The sequence below is a fragment of the Cupressus sempervirens genome, chromosome 8 (genome assembly GCF_028749045.1).
Source record: "Cupressus sempervirens isolate cs-2001-9-10 chromosome 8, ASM2874904v1, whole genome shotgun sequence".
Taxonomy (NCBI): domain Eukaryota; kingdom Viridiplantae; phylum Streptophyta; class Pinopsida; order Cupressales; family Cupressaceae; genus Cupressus; species Cupressus sempervirens.
The window spans coordinates 535,925,825-535,946,642 of record NC_143125.1 but is presented as its reverse complement, the minus strand read 5'-3'; the positions used below and the strand labels follow the sequence as shown (position 1 = coordinate 535,946,642).

Here is a 20,818-nt window from a genome sequence, read left to right as displayed (position 1 = left end):
CACATGCAAGTATGGGGTAAGTATCCATAGAAATCGCATAAAAGTAGTTCATTTAACTAACATCATGAAATAGCTGAAATCACTGTATACAATTATCATCAAAGTATAATCATGCATACATGAAATAACTAGTACCAAAGTAACTCAACACATATATTAACTAAATATAAAATATATTTAATCTAATCTAGTAACCAAGTACCAATAATCATAAAACACAATAATAGAACAGGCTTAAAAGAACCCGGTCAAAACAAATCAGAAAAGTCAAGTAGGGTTAGGCATTACATTAGGTGACCCCATAACATTGTCTTTTCTATAATTATGGGCTACATTATCTTGAGGATGAATAGATATATCACTTTTGTTATAACATTAAGCATTGTTGTCGTGCATTTGGGTTCATGTCTTCAACATTTATAAGCACTTGTTCATTGGAAATTTTATTCTTAACAATTGTAGACTCCTTTACATTAGTTATTTTGTGTGTAAGGGCTGCAAACTCTTGAGAAAGAGATTGTAAACTATTGCTGTCCCATATCAAAATTTGACCTCTTTGCTTTTTTTTGGAATCATCAATTGCCACCAAATTTTGTTGACTCGTTTTCTTCCCAAATAACCAAAGGCGGTAGTGTCTCAAGTAAATCATCTTCCCATACCAAGGGCCTATGTGCGAAGTTTCTCAAGAGTACTTGAATGTCATGTTCTGATTTTTCCTCATGTGCAGGAATTGTGTCATCATAGGAGTCAACTAATGCACTAGAAGATGCATTAGGATCACCCAAATGATCCATACCATTATTATCCATATCAATCTCACACTTAACATCAAGAGAGGTCATGTTTATCACTCTTCTAGAACCCTCTTTGCTTAAACCCTTATATGGCTGAAGTGAACTTTTGGCTTCTTTAAATGAATTATCAAAATTGGGATGATTCATATGCGCACTATCAGTGACTTTAATGTGTTCATCGTTATTATGCCTCTTACCCATCTTTTAGCTTCTTTCAAAAACAACTTCTCTACCAATAATGATATATCTAATTGATATTTTTGAAATGGTTGAAAGCATAGTAACGAGAATCGCCCAGAAATCGCTTGTTTGGTGATTCTATTCGAGCTTTCCATTTTTTTGAATTGGTGAACTAGATCGATGATTTCATCATTGAACCAGATCAATGAGTCAATTCAGTGATCCATCCAAAAAATTGCCAAAATCGCCTACATGAATCGCGAAAAAATTAGCCCACACAGCTTGATAAAAAGACAAGTCAAATTTAAAAAAAAAACACTTTTTTTAATGTTTTTTTGCCTTTCCTCTTTGTTTTAACCCTAAAGGGCATTCTAATTGTTTAGCACAAGTAGAAGAGAGGAAAAGTGAGAGAAAAGAAATGAAACCAGCAAGAAGGAAGAGCACCAAAGAGATCAAAATCCATTTGGGGAGGCTATAAGATTGCATTGTGAGCATTAAGGAGTCAATAGCAACATTCCTCAACTCATTTGCAAGAGGTAAGTGTTGATTTTTTTTGTATGTGTATTATTCATTTTGTTAATTTTTTTAAGTTTTCATTTGCAAATCTTGAATTTTTTTTTGTTTTACTAAATTGCAAAGTAGGCTTTGCTGTTTTGTTTATTAGTTTGAAACTTTGAGGTTTTACTTGAATTTTCTTATTGTAGTAGCGATAACTTTAATTTTCCACAATGAGGCTTGAGCTAGAGCCTTGTTTTTTCATTTTGTTTATAGATACTGATAGACATACATTTCATGGATCTTCATCTTACATACATTTATGATTTGATGTTTTATGGATCTTCATCTTACATACATTCTACGATTTGACTTATTATGATCCTATGATTTCTATTTACTTCAGCTGCAATTTACATTTTACATGTAACGTATGTGATGGATTATCATATATGTTAGTTTCTATTTGATGATGTTATAGTGTGTTTAAGTTATATTCAATCAAAGGTGAATTAGATAAGTTTAAACTGTTAAAATCTCTAAATTTCAAGGGTTTTTTAAATTTGCCGAATCATGGCCGATTCGATTCCGATTTCGATTCATGGCCGATCCGATTCCGATTTCGATTCATGGCCGATTTGTGATTCGATTCAGCCTTGCTGACTCCTATCTGATTCCAATTCTTGTTACTTTGGTTGAAAGAATTCATTCATACCATTCATAAGTTATTCCATATGTTGATCGTTTCTTTGTGGACTTTCACTATTTTTCCTATCCCTTTCTTTAGCTAGTGAGGTAGGAAGGAAAGTAGGTAACAATTTCTCATTTTAAATTTTAGCCATTGATGTAACCTTTTATACCCTTGTTGTAGATGTCTAAAATAAACACTAAATTTGTTTCCTCTATTCCAAAAATATTGCTCTGAGTTAATTCACTATCATGCATCATGAGTCAAAATACTAACATGAAAAATAAATGCACCTTTTAGAATTGATTAGTACTGCCATGCAATTAAATCCAAAAATTTTTACTACTTGAAAATGACATGCGAAAGAAACTCACTTCATTAAACTGATTAAAGTTTGATGTGGGCACAACCCAAGACAAAAATGAACACAATAGGAGAAGGGGAATATTATTATCAGAAGTGATATGCTATTAGATTCAGTACGATGAAAACAGACTCAATGATGTGCCCTAGGGGCTTACAATGTTGTCTGATTCTGGAGAAAAACCCTTCTCACAATACCTGCTCCCAAACTCCACCAAAACTGCATTTACAATGCCAGAAATGACCTTAAGTAACCTGAATTAGGTTTAGGGTTAGGAATACAGTTTAGAATATGCCATTTGGCATCCACCGCCAAAACAGAAGGTTCTAGAAAACACGTCAGAAGTTGGTGTAAAATTAGAAGAATCCAGAAATGGTAGTCCAACTCCTGGGAGGCATAACTTTTGATCCGGGACTTTGATTGACGAACCATTTACATTTTCGAAAAGCTCTCCAAGTGCTCTATCCCCCATTTTTTAGGCTTGTACGAGACTGTTTAGTTCCTCAAATCTAACTTTGAAGCGCTCTTGGGGGGTCTCCAGGCAACTTAAAATTGCAATAACTTTCAAATCGTAAAGCCTTTTGACTTGGTTCTTTTTCTGGAGTGCTTTAAATTACAAGTATAATCATCCCTCCAACTTACACCCTCTAACTCATCATTATTATGACTCAATTACAAAATAACCTATTTTCTACATTGACACGTATCCCAAGGTGCTCAAAAACTCTAACTTAGAAAACCAATAGTGGAACTATGAGAATTGGAATCTCTATTTGACCCAAATGGGTATCCAGAAATAAAGACACTTTAAACAGAAACTAACACTAAGCATATTTTTGGGTGATATAGGATTGCCCTTACACCACTGGATGCTCTTGCATCAGACACCTAGGGTAGATTGAAAAGTGACCCTATCACTTTATAGCTAGTAGAGGAAAACCCAAATGGGCAACCTCTATTGCGGTTATCCAAGTTGAATCTTCCACTAGTTGTCCTTTCCACTTTATTAGGTATTCTTCATACTACATGTTTCTGGTACTCCAATCCATGACTATTTAGAATTTCTTCAATCTCTTCCTTCTTGGAAGTAGGAATTGGGCATGGCTTCAGCATCAGTTCCTCCTCTGCACCTTCATTATGATATTCTGTAAAGTCTGCAAAATTGAAAATAAGATAAATGTGAATCACATATGGCAACTCCACATATGCATTTCTTGAATCATGTTTCTTCAAAATTTTGGAGGGACCAAATTTCTTCATCTTCAGCTTGTTGTAGGTACCCAATGGAAATCGTTCCTTACTCAAGTATACCATAACCAGATCCCCAACTTGGAACTCCTTAGGTCTCCTCGTTTGATCTACTCTACCCTTATACTGCAGGTTCATCTTGGTAATATGTGCATGTACCTCCTCATATAGGTTCTTGACATGTTCAGCAAAATCTCTGCATTAGCACTTGTCCTCTCTCCTTGCTCCATCTTCCTCAACTTTGGTGCAGTCCTTGGACCACTCTCATACACAATTTGGAATGGAGATCTACCAGTACTCCTATTCACAGAGTTGTAAGAAAATTCTGCTTGTGGTAGAATCAAATTGCATCCTTTGGGCTTACCTCCTAAACACCTTAGGAAATTGCTGAGACTTCTATTCACTACTTCTGTTTGTCTATCAATTTGTGGATGATGTGCAGAACTGAACTTCAATTTTGTCTTCAACTTCTTCCACAAGTCCTCTAGAAATACCCAACAAATTTAGTATCTTTGTCAGAAACAATACTTTTTGAGAGACCATGTAGCCTCACCACTTCTCTGAAAACAAATCTGCAATGTGCACTGCATCATGAGTCTTGTGGCATGGAATGAAGTGTGCCATCTTGGAGAGCCTATTGACCATCACAAATACAGAGTCATTACCCTTTTGTGTCCTCGGCAATCCAAGAACAAAATCCATACTTATGTCCTCCCAAGGCTTCCATGGAACAGGCAATGGCTGATAAAAGTCCAGTATTTTGACTAAATCCTTTGGTTGTTTGACATACTCGACAACTTTGCACAAACTTCTTCACATCTTGCGATGGTTGAGGCCAAAAGTAATGTTCACTAATAATGGAAATGGTCTTATCTTGACCAAAGTGTCTTGCCATCCCTTCGTTGTGTTTCTCCTTGATCAAGTTCTCCCTCATGGAACTCCTTGGAATACACAATTGACTTCCTTTAAACAACATACCATCCTAGAGCATGTAATCTAGCCACCTGGTCCTGTCTAGAGTAACAAGTTCTTTACAAGCCTTCCAAGCCTTTGCAAAGTCAGGATCCTCAGGGTGCATATTCTTGAGTTCATCAAACCCAGCCACTTCAATTTGCATTTCTATCCAGCAACAACTGTCTCCTACTTAATGCATCTGCAACCCTATTAGACCTTCCGCTTCTATGTTTCAATACAATGTATAGCTTTGCATGAACTCTACCCATTTCAAATGTCTCTAATTTAATTTACCTTGGCTATTTAGGTACTGCAATGCTTGATGATCAGTATGCAAGACAAACTCTTTTGGCAATAAATAATGCTTCCATTTCTTTAAGGCTTGAACTATTGCACAGAACTCCTGGTCATAAACAAATTACTTCTTTGTATCGTTCACTTTTTCACTAAAATAGGCAATAGGCTTACCTTCTTGTCTCAACACAGTCCAATAGCACTGCCACTAGCATCGCAATCCACCTGGAACACTTTGTTGAAATCAGGAAGTGCCAACACAGGTTGCTCTGTCACCTTCTTCAGCAATTCAAAACTCTTTGCAGCTCTTGTAGTCCACTTGAACTCTTTTCTATCCCTCATTGTTTCAGTTAGGGGTGCACATATACTATTGAAATTCCTTATGAACTTTCTATAAAAACTAGCCAAACCATGGAATGACCTCACCTCAGTGGCAGACCTTGGAGTAGGCCATTCTAAGATGACTTTCACCTTCTTTGGGTCTATTTTGAGATCTTCAGCTGATACAATAGACCCCAAATAGACTAACTCCCTTTTGACAAAGCTACACTTCTTCAAATTAATCAACAATTTCTCTTCCCTCAACCTTTCAAGGACACTACGAATGTGCAATAAATGTATATCTAAAGACTAATTGAAAATCAAAATATCATTCAAATGGACAATAACAAATTTTCCCAAAAATTTCTTTAGCACCTCATTCATAAGTTGCATGAAGGTGCTTGGCGCATTAGTCAGTCCAAAGGGCTTGACTAACCACTCATATAGATCCTCCTTGGTCCTGAATGTAGTCTTCCATTCATCTCCCTCTCCTATCCGTATCTGGAGATAGCCACTCTTGAGATCTATCTTTGTGAAGTATTGAGCTCCACTCAAGCAGTTCATAAGATCATCCATCCTTGGAAAAGGAAACCGGTACTTGGTGGTTATTTTATTTATAGCTCGAGAGTCTGTATACATTCTCTACTTTACATCCTTCTTTGGTGCTAGCGCTGCAGGTATTGCACATGGACTCAGGCTCTCTCGAATTAAACCTTTCCTCAACAACTCTTGAACTTGTCTGTTTAGCTCCTCAGTCTTAGTAGGAGTCATCCTATGAGCAGTATTGTTAGGCAAACTGACTTTAGGGACTAAATCTATTTAATGACTAATTTGCCTTATTGGTGACAACCCTTTTGGAACATTATCAAAGATGACATCTCCATACTCACTTAATAGACCTGAAGCTTCAAGTGGAACTTCACTAATACTTTCCTTATCCTTTCTAGGAATTAAAGCATAACACATATGCCGATGTTTCATGCCATCCAAAAATTTTCTTCCATCAACAAGACATACCCTAGCACTATTCCATACCTTTTCACCCTCCTTTATTAAGAGCTTCAATTTGTGGTGAACTCCATCCTTTGTTAGAGAGTATGTATTTGCATGACCATCATGTACAACATGCCTATCAAATTGCCACGGCCTTCCCAACAATAAATGACAGACATCCATTGGGATGGTGTCACAGAGAGCCTCGTCATGGTAACTCCCAATCTTGAACTTTACCAAACATTGCTCACTAACTAGGACCTTATGATCATCTTGCACCCAAGCAATCTGATAGGGATGGGGGTGTTTATCCCTCTTGAGCTTTAGCTTTGAGACCATCTCCTTTGACTCCAAGTTGTCAGTGCTCCCACCATTAGCAATTACATCACAACATTTATCTTCACATTTGCACTTAGTATGAAACAAACTCCTCCTTTGTCCATGTTCAGTCTCACTGCTCAACAAGACCCTTTCATTAACCAAAACCTCTTGTCTTTCTGCATCCTCTGAGTGTGACGACTGTGCATCATCATCCACATGAGCAACCCTTGCTTAACCATCAACTCTCCTATATGTCCTTCCTTGGTGTTGAGGGCATTCGTAGGCACGATGACCTTCTTCATTGCAATGAAAATAGACACCATGAAAGCCTCCTCTTCTTGAACCTTGTCCACGTCCTCCATCTCTTCCTCTCTGATCTCCAAAGTTTTGATCATGGGAGCGGTTCAAACCCTAGTTCATTTGGTTTCGGTTGGTATCCACATCTTCATTTTTCTTTTGGTTCTCATTTCGGCCTCCAAATGACCTGCCACCGCCCTTCCTCCTTGACTGCGCCCTCTTTGCCTTCCATCAAACTTTTTGTTTAACTTCTCAACTCGCAAGGCAAACTGGTATGCCTCTTCAATGCTAGTCATTCTAACTAGACTTAACTCCTGCTAAATGCCAGGTCTTAACCCATTAATGTAACGGACAACCTTCTCCTTGTTTGCTTCCGCATGCCCCACCCTAATAAGGACTTGGTAAAACTCCTCTTTGTATTCTTGGACAGATTTTCCTGCTTGCTTTAACCCTTTCTCCTTCTTGAACAAATCAAACTCATAATCAACAGGAATGAACTGCTTCTTTAGTTTGTCCACCATGCGATCCCATCTTGTGATTTTCTCCTTTCCTCTTCTATTTCTTCCCAACTAAATCTCTTGCCACCAGATTTTGGTATGGTCTTTCATTTTGGCCTTCGCAAACTTAACCCTATCAGGGTCCCCGATATCCTCATACTCAAAATATTCCTCTAGCTCATTGATCCAGTCGATCAACTCATCCGGGTTTAGATTTCCCAAAAACATGCCGACATCAATTTTAGGTCTTTTTCCCAATTTGGCAATGACTCTTAAAAGCTTCTCCTTCGCATGGTTTAGGACATCCTCATCTCCTTCCCCTTCCTGCACAATATTTCCTTCTTCATTTTCCTCCTCACTTTCGTTGCCTACGGTAATAATCATCCCTCTACAGAACTCCTCTTGCAATGCCTAAACTTGTCTCAGGAGGGCTTTCATCTCAGGAGAAACAACTCTAGCCCTTCCACCACGCTCCCTTCGTGGAGGCATCTTCTTGCTATATCAAAACCCACAACCACATAGTCTTGGTGCAAATTGCCTCACAATCGGCGCTCTGTCTATACACTCAAGAAAACCCGCTTTGATACCACTTGATGAGGGCACAACTCAAGACAAAAATGAACACAACAGGAAAAGGGGAATATTATTATCAAAAGTAATATGCTATTACATTTAGTACAATGAAAATAGACTCAATGATGTGCCCTAAGGGCTTACAATGTTGTTTGATTCTAGAGAAAAACCCTCCTCACAGTACCTTCTCCCAAACTCCTCCAAAACTGCAATTTACAATGCCAAAAATGACTTTAAGTAACCCGAATCAGGTTTAGGGTTAGGATTACATTTTAGAATATGCCATTTGGCATCCATCGCCAAAACAAAAGGTTCTAGAAAACACGTTAGAAGTCTGTGTAAAATTAGAAGAATCCAAAAATGGTAGTCCAACTCTTGGGAAGCATAACTTTTGATCCGGGACTCTGATTGATGAACCGTTTACATTTCCGGAAAGCTCTCCAAGCGCTCTATAGCCCTGTGTATCAGCTACCCTCGTCCCCCATTTTTTGGGCCCCTACGAGGCCGTTTAGTCTCTCAAATCTGACTTTGAAGCCATCTTAGGGGTCTCCAGGCAACTTAAAACTGCAATAACTTTCAAACTGTAAAGCCTTTTTGACTTGATTCTTTTTCTAGAGTGCTTTAAATTACAAGTATAATCATCCCTCCAACTTACACCCTCTAACTCATCAAAATTATGGCTCAATTACAAAATAATCTATTTTCTACATTGACACGTATCCCAAGGTGCTAAAAAACGCTAACCCAGAACACCAGTAGTGGAACTATGAAAGTTGGAATCTCTATTTGACCCAAATGGGTATCCAGAAATAAGGACACTTTAAACAAAAACTAACACTAAGCATATTTTTGGGTGATACAAGATTGTCCTTACACCACTGGATGCCCCTGCATTAAAGTTACATGTAACCATTTGGGTATCCACCAAATTGTCATTCAACACAAATCCACTAACTAGGAGTGCTCAGAAATAACATGCAATGGTCACCCTCTTCATAAACTGTTTTTAAAATGATACACAACTAAAAAATCTGACATGCAATTGAAAAAGATGACACAATTGAAAATCCAACATGCAACCTCATAGGTTGGTAGGATTTGTAGTCTGATATCATTGAAATATTCTAAGCTAGGATATTTCAAATCTGATTTGGCTTTTCAATTTTTGCTATGTTTTGCTTCATTTCATTGCAAAATAACATGCAAAGGAAACGATTTTGTGAACAAGCACCAAACATCATTCTTCTTGAGTTGTAATTTTGAGCATGTATTATCCTTGGTAGTGGCACAAGAGATAGTTTCACTGGCCTTTCATGATTTAGCTAGTATCGACTTTATATGTGCAATGTATCCATTATTGATTATTATACCTTTGGTGCGTGTGGCTAAATCCAGATTTGACAAACCCCTTAATCAAACCCCTTTCTAGTCACTACACAACCTATCTTAATAGTTACTCGATAGGATTCATGTTGCTGCACAACCTTTTAATGATTGTACAAGAGTTCGTAGTTGCAAATGTTGTGAATTGTCAACCTCAAGCTATGAAAAGACAGATTTTATTCCTTTGTGGTAGTTGTTTTGAGTTCATAAAGAGATCACATCATTATCTTGTGTTGGACAATGTTAGGGCAGAAAACATCATTCTTGGAGGTTGTTTAAACTTTGTTTCTTTAAGCCACATCTATTTGCTTTCTTCTCAAGTGATTGTTTCCATATTTCTAGGTGTCAGTTATGATTGTTGATCCTAAATAGTTTTTCTCTTTTGATAGGGATTTGTTTGTGGACTTGCATGTCATTGCCGATTTCATTGTGGACAGTCATTTTCCTATGATGTGGTGATAACAATTATATCAGTAGTGGGATTCACATGTAGAGCACAAGTGGTTAGAAGGCAAAATAGCTACAGAGTGGGTAGTTTCCTCGCCAACAAGAAAATGGAAGTTATTTCATTTGTACAAGCATTATTACTCTTACCCTATGCTGTATGCCATTTAGAGAAAGTAGGTAGGAGACGAGGGTTGATTAACAAAGCCAATTGTTGGGTGGCTAATATTGAGCCCATCCATGTTTGATTTCATAATTCCATGGAGTTTCAGAAGGGAGGATGGGTCTCAAAGACGAGAGACTAAGGACTTAAATTTCGGAAAATTTGGGGAAAAATATATATAAGGTGATACATAAGTATCACAATATATGACTATAATTGATTATTTAATTAATCAATATGATCAAACTATACACACATATAATTATATATATTTGATTGATGAAAGTCGTCATTTGGGGCCGCACTCATATACTGATAATATCAAAATTACATTGTTTCACACCCATGTAAGAAATTAGGGGCTACCCCTGAACATATTACAATGTCATTGCATGCAAAAATGGGGCTATTAACAAAATGGCCCGACAACCTATTCAGATAGGATCATTTACTACTATAGTTTTACTTTTACCTATATGTGAGCTAACATTGACAAAAGGTCAGCTAAACTAGAGCATATCTCGAACTAAAACACTACTATTATAATTAACTTTTTCCATATACTATTAAGCTTGTCATTTTTACCAAAAGTCCTCACCTTTTTCCTTCTTTGGTCTCTTCTTGGGTTGGTGGCTGGTTCAATAGCATAAAGCACCAACCAACCTGATCGGACCTGTCCACATCTGCAACAACTTTAAGGAAGCCGATACCACATTTGGTCTTGTGATATCGCTGCTAAATGTTCATTCCATTCCCCAGACAATGAATGGGATCCATGTGCCATTAAGTGTTTCATAGATCTATGCCGGGTCTCTCCTTAGAAATTTGCTTAGACTCTAATGTCAACACAACCCAACCAGACCAACCATCATATTTTCAAATATGCTCCCTTCCCCATCGCGTTTAGAAGCATTGCCATAAACATGGAGGCAATGTTAGTGTTCACTTGGAATTGACCCCTTACATTGATAAAATGTCTCCTAGTAGTTGAATAGCATGAATGACGACCCCAACCTTGTCTTAAAGACCTCCATAAGCCTCTACTCCAAAATTATATAGTGGAAGACCATTTGCCTCTACTTTTCTCTTTAGATATATAGCATGTTATGCCTCGCAAGGAACTATCAAAACTTAGGGTTAACTATGCACTAATATTTTTTGAAACAAAGAATAACATCATGAACATAAGTGCATCTATAACCATAGTGTATAAGAAAAGAGACATACATATCGGAATTAAACCATGATTGTCACATTATCTTGCAGAAGCAAAAGGCTCAAGTGTACTTCCAAGGGTTCTAGGACAACCCCAATACAAGCAAGAACGGTCAAATTACATTCAAGCCACCACATGAGAGTTCAGATCACGTTCATGAACTTCACGGGATAAGACCGGACCATTGTCAACGGTTGCTAACAAGGAGATAAGTTCTTCCTTAGCAGAATACAAATCAAGTATCATTTTAAGTGCAAATTGTAAAGTGAACCTAACAAGATTAGAATGAAATGAAAGATGAGATGTAGATACATGAGATTGATCCAATAACACAAGGAATCTAATCATGGAATTCATTTCTACACATCCAAGGGAACTGCAAGCTGTTGTAAATGCACCGAATCAGTTTCAGTATACATGCACAGAAACAAGGTTACCTGATCAGTGCAATAAATAGATGCACAGAAACAACAAGCACATGCACAGGTATAATAAATGCATAGGTATTATGCATGGAAGCACAAAACACTGCACATTTGTGCAAGAACAACATGCATATGCACAAGATACTTGTAGAAGCATGAAACTACAAAATACATATATATATATATATATATATATATACACATACACATATACATATACATATAAGTTGCCAGTTCAGGTACGGGTTCGTGGGTTGGGCAAAAAATTATATTTCTATTTGGGTTCGTCGGTGGGGGGGGGGGAGGGAATCGTGTGTGTGTGTGTGTATGTACATGTACATGTACACACATACACATACACATACGCATACACACACACACACACACACACACACACACACACACATATATATATATATTTGTATGAGCTATACCATAATAAAGTAATAAAATAATATAGTTTTTTGTGTTTTTAAAATACTTTTTGGTCTCATGGGCTGTGGGTCCTTGTGGGTTTGCAGGTCCACGCAGGGTCCTTTGTGGTCCTCACGAGTCCCTGAGGGTTGGTGGCATTACAGTATTGTTCAATTGAGATCTGGTTTGCGACATCATAACTAAGTGTCATGTACTCATCTAGATAGGGGTTGAAGTCATTTGCAGAATGATTTGTCTCCTCTCCTTGTGGTGACTTCGCTCTAGAAAAAAAGGTAGGCAGTAAAGGTTTGGGTGCTGATCTGATTGGAGTTTTATTTTTATTGATGTGATTTAGATTCCCATTTTGATTTGAATTAATCCTTTATCTATTGTTTTGTGCAGATCCAATGAGGTTAATTGTGTTAGTCAGGTTTTGCATCATTTGCCAGAGTATTTTGTGTCATCCACTCTTGTCTTCCTGGGTAAGCCATCGACTCATCGTTCAAATCAGCTATTTTCTAGTTACTTTTGCCTCCAATTCCATTATTATCTTCTTGTATTGCAGCCTCTGACCTTTTATTCACTCTCTCTAGAGCCCTTTGGTTTCTTTCGACTCAACCACATACGCAAGGATAACCCAAAAAGCTGGCAGGATTGCTTGCTTTGACACCAATGTAATATATCCAGGGCTTATAGTTAAGACTTAACCAGACGTAGATTAATAGTGCAAGGGAGACCATCAAATCACAAACAATTTAGTTCCACATTTGTAGCACCTTAGTTTGCGTAGAGTTTGTGTAAATGCAATCCAAATGGGATTTTGTTTTTGGATAGGTAACGGACCGAAGCCTAGATTATTTATTAGTTACCAGATTCTCTACAGCAACTCTCAAAGTCTGGTCCAAAGTCTGGTCCTTGTCAAATTCTCCCCAAATTCTCGTAGAGAACCACAGACACGCTGCAAATTCTGACAGAGGAATCTGGGCAGAATTCAGAATGAATTTTGAAGAATTTGCTGCCCAACAGCTGAACCCGAGCTGAATTTGGTCTCAAAACAAATTGTTTTTACTTTTTTTAAAGTGTTTTTTTGCCTAATTTGGTTTTCTTGATTCTCCCAACCCTTAAAGTGACCACTGAAAAGGCCAAAAAAAATGGTTTATATGTCATTTATGCATTTGTGAGTGACAAATGAAAACTTTCTTTTAGAGGAAATCCAAATTGACAATTGGTGAAGTCCAAATCGACGATTATAAAGGAATTTCTTTAAAAAACTATGATATATTCTTTGAATCCAGGGCTTCAAATCTGGATCTCAACTTTTGATCTAGCTTGATTAGAAATCCTCTAACCAATATAAAAAAATTCAGATAACTGCACTTATCTTTTGATGATTCCTTACACTCTCAAACTGTCCCTTGATATGGAAATATGTCCCATGCATGTGACCAAGCAAGTGTATGATATTGGATGCATGGCTAAATGATGCAATAAATATCTTATAATATTGAAACATAGATATGGTGGCGTATTTTCCTATGTTGCTTTACTATTAGCAGAAAGGTGTATGGACTTATTTTTTGTTCCATATACACATACGTACATATATATTTTAAAAGATAAGATATGTTTTGGTACGGACGAGCCCAAAACGAATCCGAACCCAACCCAAAAAATATTTGAACGAATTTCGAATCCGAATCTCGAACCCGCATCCATACCAGAATCTGAACCAGCAACTTAGAATTTATTTTTTAAGATTAATTATTATTATATGTTAGGCTCAAGTAGACTCGAACCGAAGACCTCCCAGATTTGAGATTCACAATTTACTGTTGTGTTGTAGGTTCTTGCCTAATCCAAATAGGAATTTTAACCATAGAATGACTCATTCAATCTCTTGAAATAATCATGTGTTTTGGATCTGGTTTCAAACTTTCAACCTCTACTGTTGTAGGATATTTTATGTGAATCGGTATATGAGGGTGATTTTCCTTGAATGGATTGATGTATTCTAATGAATTGATTTGCAGCTTGAGGCATGAAACCCTTGGGTCTTAGTAACTTTAATTGCTCCACCCGTGTGTCCTCTTATGCAGTGAATTGTATCAGAGGAAGGCATGCTTATGTGTCCAAATAATAGTTCCTAGGAATTTCTGTAATTCCCAGTGCTCTTGGACCATCTGTTGAACTTCCACTCATGCTGGTTACTTAGGATTCTTCAGGTTTGAATGTAATTGCGTACTTCTAGGGGTTGTTACTTGTATCAACTGTTTTATCTAAAACTATGTCGCTTCAGACGGTGTGTGAATAGGCTCTCTGATGACTGTTGCAACCTCCCAGATGCAATAGGTAACCCCAACAATCCTCTGCAATGACCAACTGTAAACTCTAGAGATGACAGATTATCTTGCTGAGGAGGCCAGTGATTTGATGTTTGATGGCTGCTCCAGATCAAGTTTTATATTGAAATCAGGCTTGCAATTGATGCTTGAATGTTGATGCTTGAATGTTGATGTGAGGGAGATAGCAATTTATAGTCTGATCTGTGTTGACAAATTGGGAGTTAATTTAATTTTGCAATAAAGATCTGAAGTGCAAACAGTAAGGGTAGGTGGGGGTGTCTTGTCCTTACCTAACCAGCTCTGTTATAGGGGTTTTTGTCTGTGGAGCAATGAAATTTGTTGTACCAACAGATGCCCAAATTTCCAAAAGTATTTCCAAATGGTGCCTATAACAGAATTTATCCCTGCTTGGAAACATGTCTCATGGACCCCAAGTTTGGTGTCCCACAATTTAAACTTGAGATTTAACTTCTTTTAAAACTAAATATTGAATATTTTTTATCAGTTACATGGAGTAGTGCTAAAAACACATTTTTCTTTTTAATTTAAAATGTTGTTGGGGTCAGCCTAAGAAAGGTGGGACATGACAAAAGGACTTATCGTTGAGCCATAATTTGTTGTTGGGTGTACTTTACGTTCTCCTTGCCACTTCCATCTTTACACTTCATCACGTATGGTCATGCCTTTTCCATATAGTTGAACTACCCTCGTGTTTTCCAGGCATTTGTTTCTTTCATAATCACTTGATTTCAATCATGAATGCATTAATTCTGTTTGAATTTGTAACTACAGGTTTTATTTGAATTCCAAATTGCCAATTTATCTAAATAAACCATGTGACCCAAATCTGTAATTGACCTTGTGTTCCAATGGCCAAGAATGAAATTCAATTGAAGAAGAATCTGGAAACACTCCATGTTAGTTTTCTTCAGTTTTAACATTTAAGATTTCTCTGGACTATGTTAGTCTCTCATTTTATAATAACTCAACAAGTTTTAAACAGTGTTATAATTGGTCTAAACTCTGGGAATCTCAAGGCGGGCAAACCCAAATGAGCCCTAGTGACATGGGACTTAGGTAGCAGTGAGTCCTACTCAGAAGACTTGACCAGGTTAGTGAAAATTCAAAATAAAGAACAAAAATTGAAAACACTCAAACATAAATGTATGAAAGTCAACATTTTTGTAAGGGTTTAGAAGGCTCTTGAACGTTTGTTAAAATAAAAAAATGACATGTGCCATAAAGGTTTGTGTGGTCTCTCAAAGGCTTTAATTTGGCCTTCGTGGCAGGGGCGTCAGCCCTCAAACTTTCCCTATATCTTAATAAGGAAGCATGTGAAGAGCACTACCCCTTTTGATCGCACGAGGGCAATACCTGATGATACAACTGGGAGTGCTGCCCCCAAACCCCCCACTCCCAGTTAAAAAAAAACCAAAAAAATTAAAATCATTATGGGCCATGTTGGATATGAAGTATATTACATTTTTCTTTCTCTTTTTCCCCAATTAACTTCCAAGTAATTGAATTACATATATGCTCCTGGTTTGTTGGACTAATCTCTATTTTATATAATGCTTCTATGGCTATAGCAACATTTGTAGACATGTCTAAGATACAACTGCATGACTCCTTATATTGCAGCTGGCAATGCTAGGCTGACTGATACAAGATCCTTTCTATCATAGTTCATGACTTTATACTGTGATTTTTGTTTTTGATGCCACATATATCATAATCAATGAGTTTGTACTCCTAATTTTCTTAGACACTTGATGATATTTATATATCTGAAAAATATTGTGTCCTTAAGCTAGAATCTGCTTTTATACTCGTGGGATTGATTAATAGTTGTCTACATGATCAAATTATCTCTATTTGATTCATTAATCTTGTCTTCAAGCTTTATTTATTGATTTGTGTATGGTAAATGTTTCAAATCTTTAAAATTATATATATTTCATGTCTTTTTTGAATTTTCTGATCTCACACAACTTTACAATCTATGTCTGAGTTTGAGTTTGGGTTCAAAAATAATTTCCCAAATCTCAACTCTTGTAACCTTGGTTTTAACATTTAATCTAATTTCTTTCTTTCAAGATTTTATGCTTAACTCCGCACAACCGAGTTGAATGATAAAATGCATGCATTTCACAACTGAGTTGAATGATTAAATGCATGCGCATTGTCATTCATTCTTTGTTTTTTTATCTAAATTATTTTTCCGTTCAGAACCAACTAGAAAGGTTTGTTTGGTATATTGGTGCAGAGAACCACACAGCATTAAATGATTAGTTTCTGATCCACTTTTACCATACATGCATGCTAAAATTAGATTTCTATTGCTTCATTATATTATCAGTTGTCCATTGGCCATTTCCTCTATATCCATCATAGGATGCACACTGCACTGGGTTGCATTCTTAACTAAGATTTCAATATCAGCCTCAACTATAGAAGTGAAGTGGAAGGATTTTCACAATCTATACCTCCATTCATCAAGGTTCAATTGTCATGCTAAAATATAATATAAAACAGAGCTATAATATAACTTATGCTAAAATATGATGTCAAACATAAATTTTACTTGTGCATGTACCTTTTGTTTGTTAAATATTGTCCTTATAAGTTTTGTTTGTACTTGTTTCCTGCCACTTTTGTTTTTGTTAAATTTCTATTGCAGGGGTCCTAAGCTGTCATGATTGTGGGGTATCTCTTCCATCAAATTCACTTGAGACTTTAACAGGGCCTGTCTCTTGGAGTATTCCACATAATGTGATGACTTACTTGTTAAACATTCAAACATTTATTGAACATTCAAACAAGTAACATATCTTTTAGGGATTTGAAAATAGATCTCTCCTACAAAAACTCAACTCCGATGATCTACATCTTCGGCTCATCCGATTGGACAGTCATCCATTTGCATGATTTTATCATTCTAGATGCGAAGAAGGACGATTCTTACTCTACTTCAGATGTAATTTGTTTTGTGCATATGGTAGCAAAGGACTGGTCTTGGATCAACACAGTACTGATGCCTAGGGCCTAGAAATATTTCTCATGCTTAGGAGTAAGGTAGCTCATCACAACTATGCTTTGAAGTGGTGACCCTGTGAATTTGACTCTGTTTAGGTTCTGGGAACATTTCTTATGTTTAGAAATTCAGTGCCTTAATATTTCTCCATTCCTCTCACCAACTTCAAGGAATAATTTTTATCATGCAATTGTCACCTTGCATTTTTTTCATTGTATATTCTCTTGTAATCTGTTCTGAAGGTTGTTTATATTAAGTCTTTTTTTTTTTGCAACTCATAAACCTGGGATGAAATTCTTTCTCTTCTTGCAGGAGAAGTGGTTGTGCACATTTTCCTTCCTCAACAAAGGGAGTTCTATAATTTGGAAGAGTTTTATGGAAATGCAACTCTTGTAGATCTTCCATTTAAAACTCAGATGTCACGCCAAGAATGATTACGGAGTTTGATTTGCTTCTTGAGAAATAATGAGGGATCAAAAGCTTTCATGTTTTCCAAGATAAAAGTTCATATACTGCCTAATGTTCAAGATATATACTCAATTGCATTGTTGCTCACCCGAGGAAAATGGTGCTGTGGGGAAACGGTTAATTTTTCCTCGTAATTACTAGCTCATTCTCCTGAAAACCTTGTTTTCAAAGAGAAAATAGTTAAATTAGCTAGTGAAAGTGTTCATCAACATAATCTGTAAATAGTTTTTACTGGGTCATATGTATTAAAGAAACTAGACGATTTCTGAAAATGCTATGAGATTAAGCTTATTTATTTTTTATTAATTATTTTTGGTTCCATTTCTTAATAAATGTTGACGGAAAGAAATTATTTTTAATAGGATTCTTCATTTAGAGCAATTTCCGTGAGGTCCTCGAATCTCTTATTAATAATGTTCTAGTAATTCTTTATATTAAATTTCTTAAATTTCAATAATCAATATTAATGATGTCATTCAATGATAAACATTACTGATATTTTATTAAATACGAAAATAATTGTTATTAAATAATTATTTCTTTTACTACTATTCTTAAGAAGAAAATAATTGTTATTAAATAATTATTTCTTTTACTACCATTCTTAAGGAATCAAAGTTTTGAGCCTGGAAGATGATTGTGATCTATTTTAGAAATTTTGTATTATTTATTTATTATTATTATTATAGAAAAATAAAAGTTTTGAAGAGAAGTACAAGATAAACTGTATATTTTATAGATTTTTTAGTGCATTAAGTTAAAGATTTTTTTGAATTAAAGTAAACATACATTCAATTGAAATAGACTCGATATGGAGAGTGAAATTATCCATTCAATTTTTAAACAATAATTTCCATTTTCCTATGATTTGTTATATTTTTACCTATGTTTAGATTCTAGTTACTTTGGTTCACGTACACAACATGAGCAAGCACCATGGCCCTCTCACCATCTTGTATTGTCAACATTAGAAAACAACTAACATAGTTGATTGATTAATTTCAATTATACAAAGTAGGGTCTTTACTAAACTAATGATCTGAGATATCAACTTTCCACAAACTAATGATATCAAACACCATTGATCCTCTTTACCAATTCATCATAGAATCAATTTTTTTTTTTTTCTATTGCTAACAACCTTCAATTGTGGTGTACTTTACCAATATCATTTCTTCATATTGAGGACCAACCTTGATGTGAGGTCATGTAGGAGGATATATTATATACCATCAAACATGCACACCATTTGATGCATGTATATTCAAGGCCAAAATAAGTGCAATGATCTCTATCACTTTAAACATTAAAACTTAAAGTTTACTTCCATAATACTTAACTAATTCATATATTTTTACATAGGGTTTAATAAGATAAATTCTACTTTTTTCTAAAGATCTTGATACTACATATGTAATAATGTATAATGTATAATTATAGTTAAATATATTTCAAATTCTTTTTGTATGCCAACATTACAATTTTGAGCAGTTAAATCCAAAGTAATCAAAGAGTGCAAGAACTTTGATTCTATCAAGATGCATAAAACGAGAACAATATTTGAGTGCTTTACCTCCAACCATAGATCAATGACCCTCTATGCACCTTGCTAGTGGAATTGTTCCAACCCTTCAATGGGGGTAACCGATCGCAATATCTACAGAAGTGCCATGTCTAATCCAAGAACTAAGTGTAAGTGTACTAGACTATCACATATTGCCTGTCATACATCATTAGTAACCCTCTAGCTATATATGACATTTCACAAATACATAAACCTATAGATACTGTGAATTAATACATTGTACAACAAGAGCTACTTTGGTCACTTTTTTGTTTCAACAACATTTCAACAATGTACAAACATGCCATAAGCTCACACACTACTATCTCTTGCTTGAATCAAATAATAATAAAGATAATATATTGCAACTCGGGTGAAAAGTAAGAACATATTCACAAAATTTCATAACAAGTCTCAAACTCCCTACACACCTAACTATGAGAGAGATTCATGCTAGTTTACCATTTATTACTATAAAATTTCTATTCAAGTATGTAAAATCATCCGTGATAAATTTAAGTCTCAAGAGAGCACTCATATAGATAAGAAATAAAAGGATGTTCATTCAAATATACCATAAAATTAGTTATAAATATATCAAATAATGCTTATACAATCATATAAAGCTACCAATTTTACACATTTTATAGTCTATTCATTTAATAAATTAAGAAAATATTTTTCGTAAGCATTTTTGTAGTCATAAAATAATTATATTCATGTAATGATTTTTTCCAAGTCTTAATAGCTTTAATGCCTTTTATACACAAATAGTAACAAAATATGTAATTGAAGATTATAAATAAATCAAATTGCACAACATACCTTTATTTTATTACGAAGGTATAATACATAACATTTTTGTCATTAGCTCATCACATTGATGTCAAGTGTACATTTTCCTAACCACTTCTGCGCTTTGCAACTTTCTTGCCTTTCATTTTAAAATTTTTGTTGATCCCTATAATTGATTAGATTATTAGGCATGGGGCTCCACTAACCAAAAATGTTATCCCTGGTTCTTTGCATCATATGCAAATAGTATTGAAGGAAGATCTCGATGTAGGAGCATCCTGGGGAAGTTGGCAATCCTACATGCTGGAGTTGTTTTGACCTTGGAGTTGGAGGACTCGGTCGAAGAAGGGTTGATACTCGGTTTCTATTGAGTAGTTCTTGGTTGTAGTGTTAGCCGGGGGGCTCGATCTTTGAAGGAACTCACCACCTAAAGGTACTCGATATCTGAAGGAGCTCGATGTATATTAGGTTCGATATATACCGTTTTGCTCGACATATACTGTGTTGCTCGACATCTGAAGGAGGACAGTGATGCTTGAGGGACGGTCATG

At 35.8% G+C, this 20,818-nt stretch overlaps 1 protein-coding gene across 1 annotated transcript in view; it reads left to right on the top strand.

Annotated features, from left to right (window-relative positions):
* The window catches only part of LOC149543554 (Lojap-related protein), a 57,590-nt gene extending 39,373 nt beyond the window's left edge, over window positions 1–18,217 (top strand). Inside the window, exon 5 of the mRNA XM_089798339.1 lies at window positions 17,753–18,217. Within this exon, the coding sequence (XP_089654465.1) occupies window positions 17,753–17,874 (122 nt within the window). The 3' untranslated portion in view covers window positions 17,875–18,217. The remainder of the gene's footprint in view (window positions 1–17,752) is intronic.
* Window positions 18,218–20,818: the final 2,601 nt, after the last annotated feature.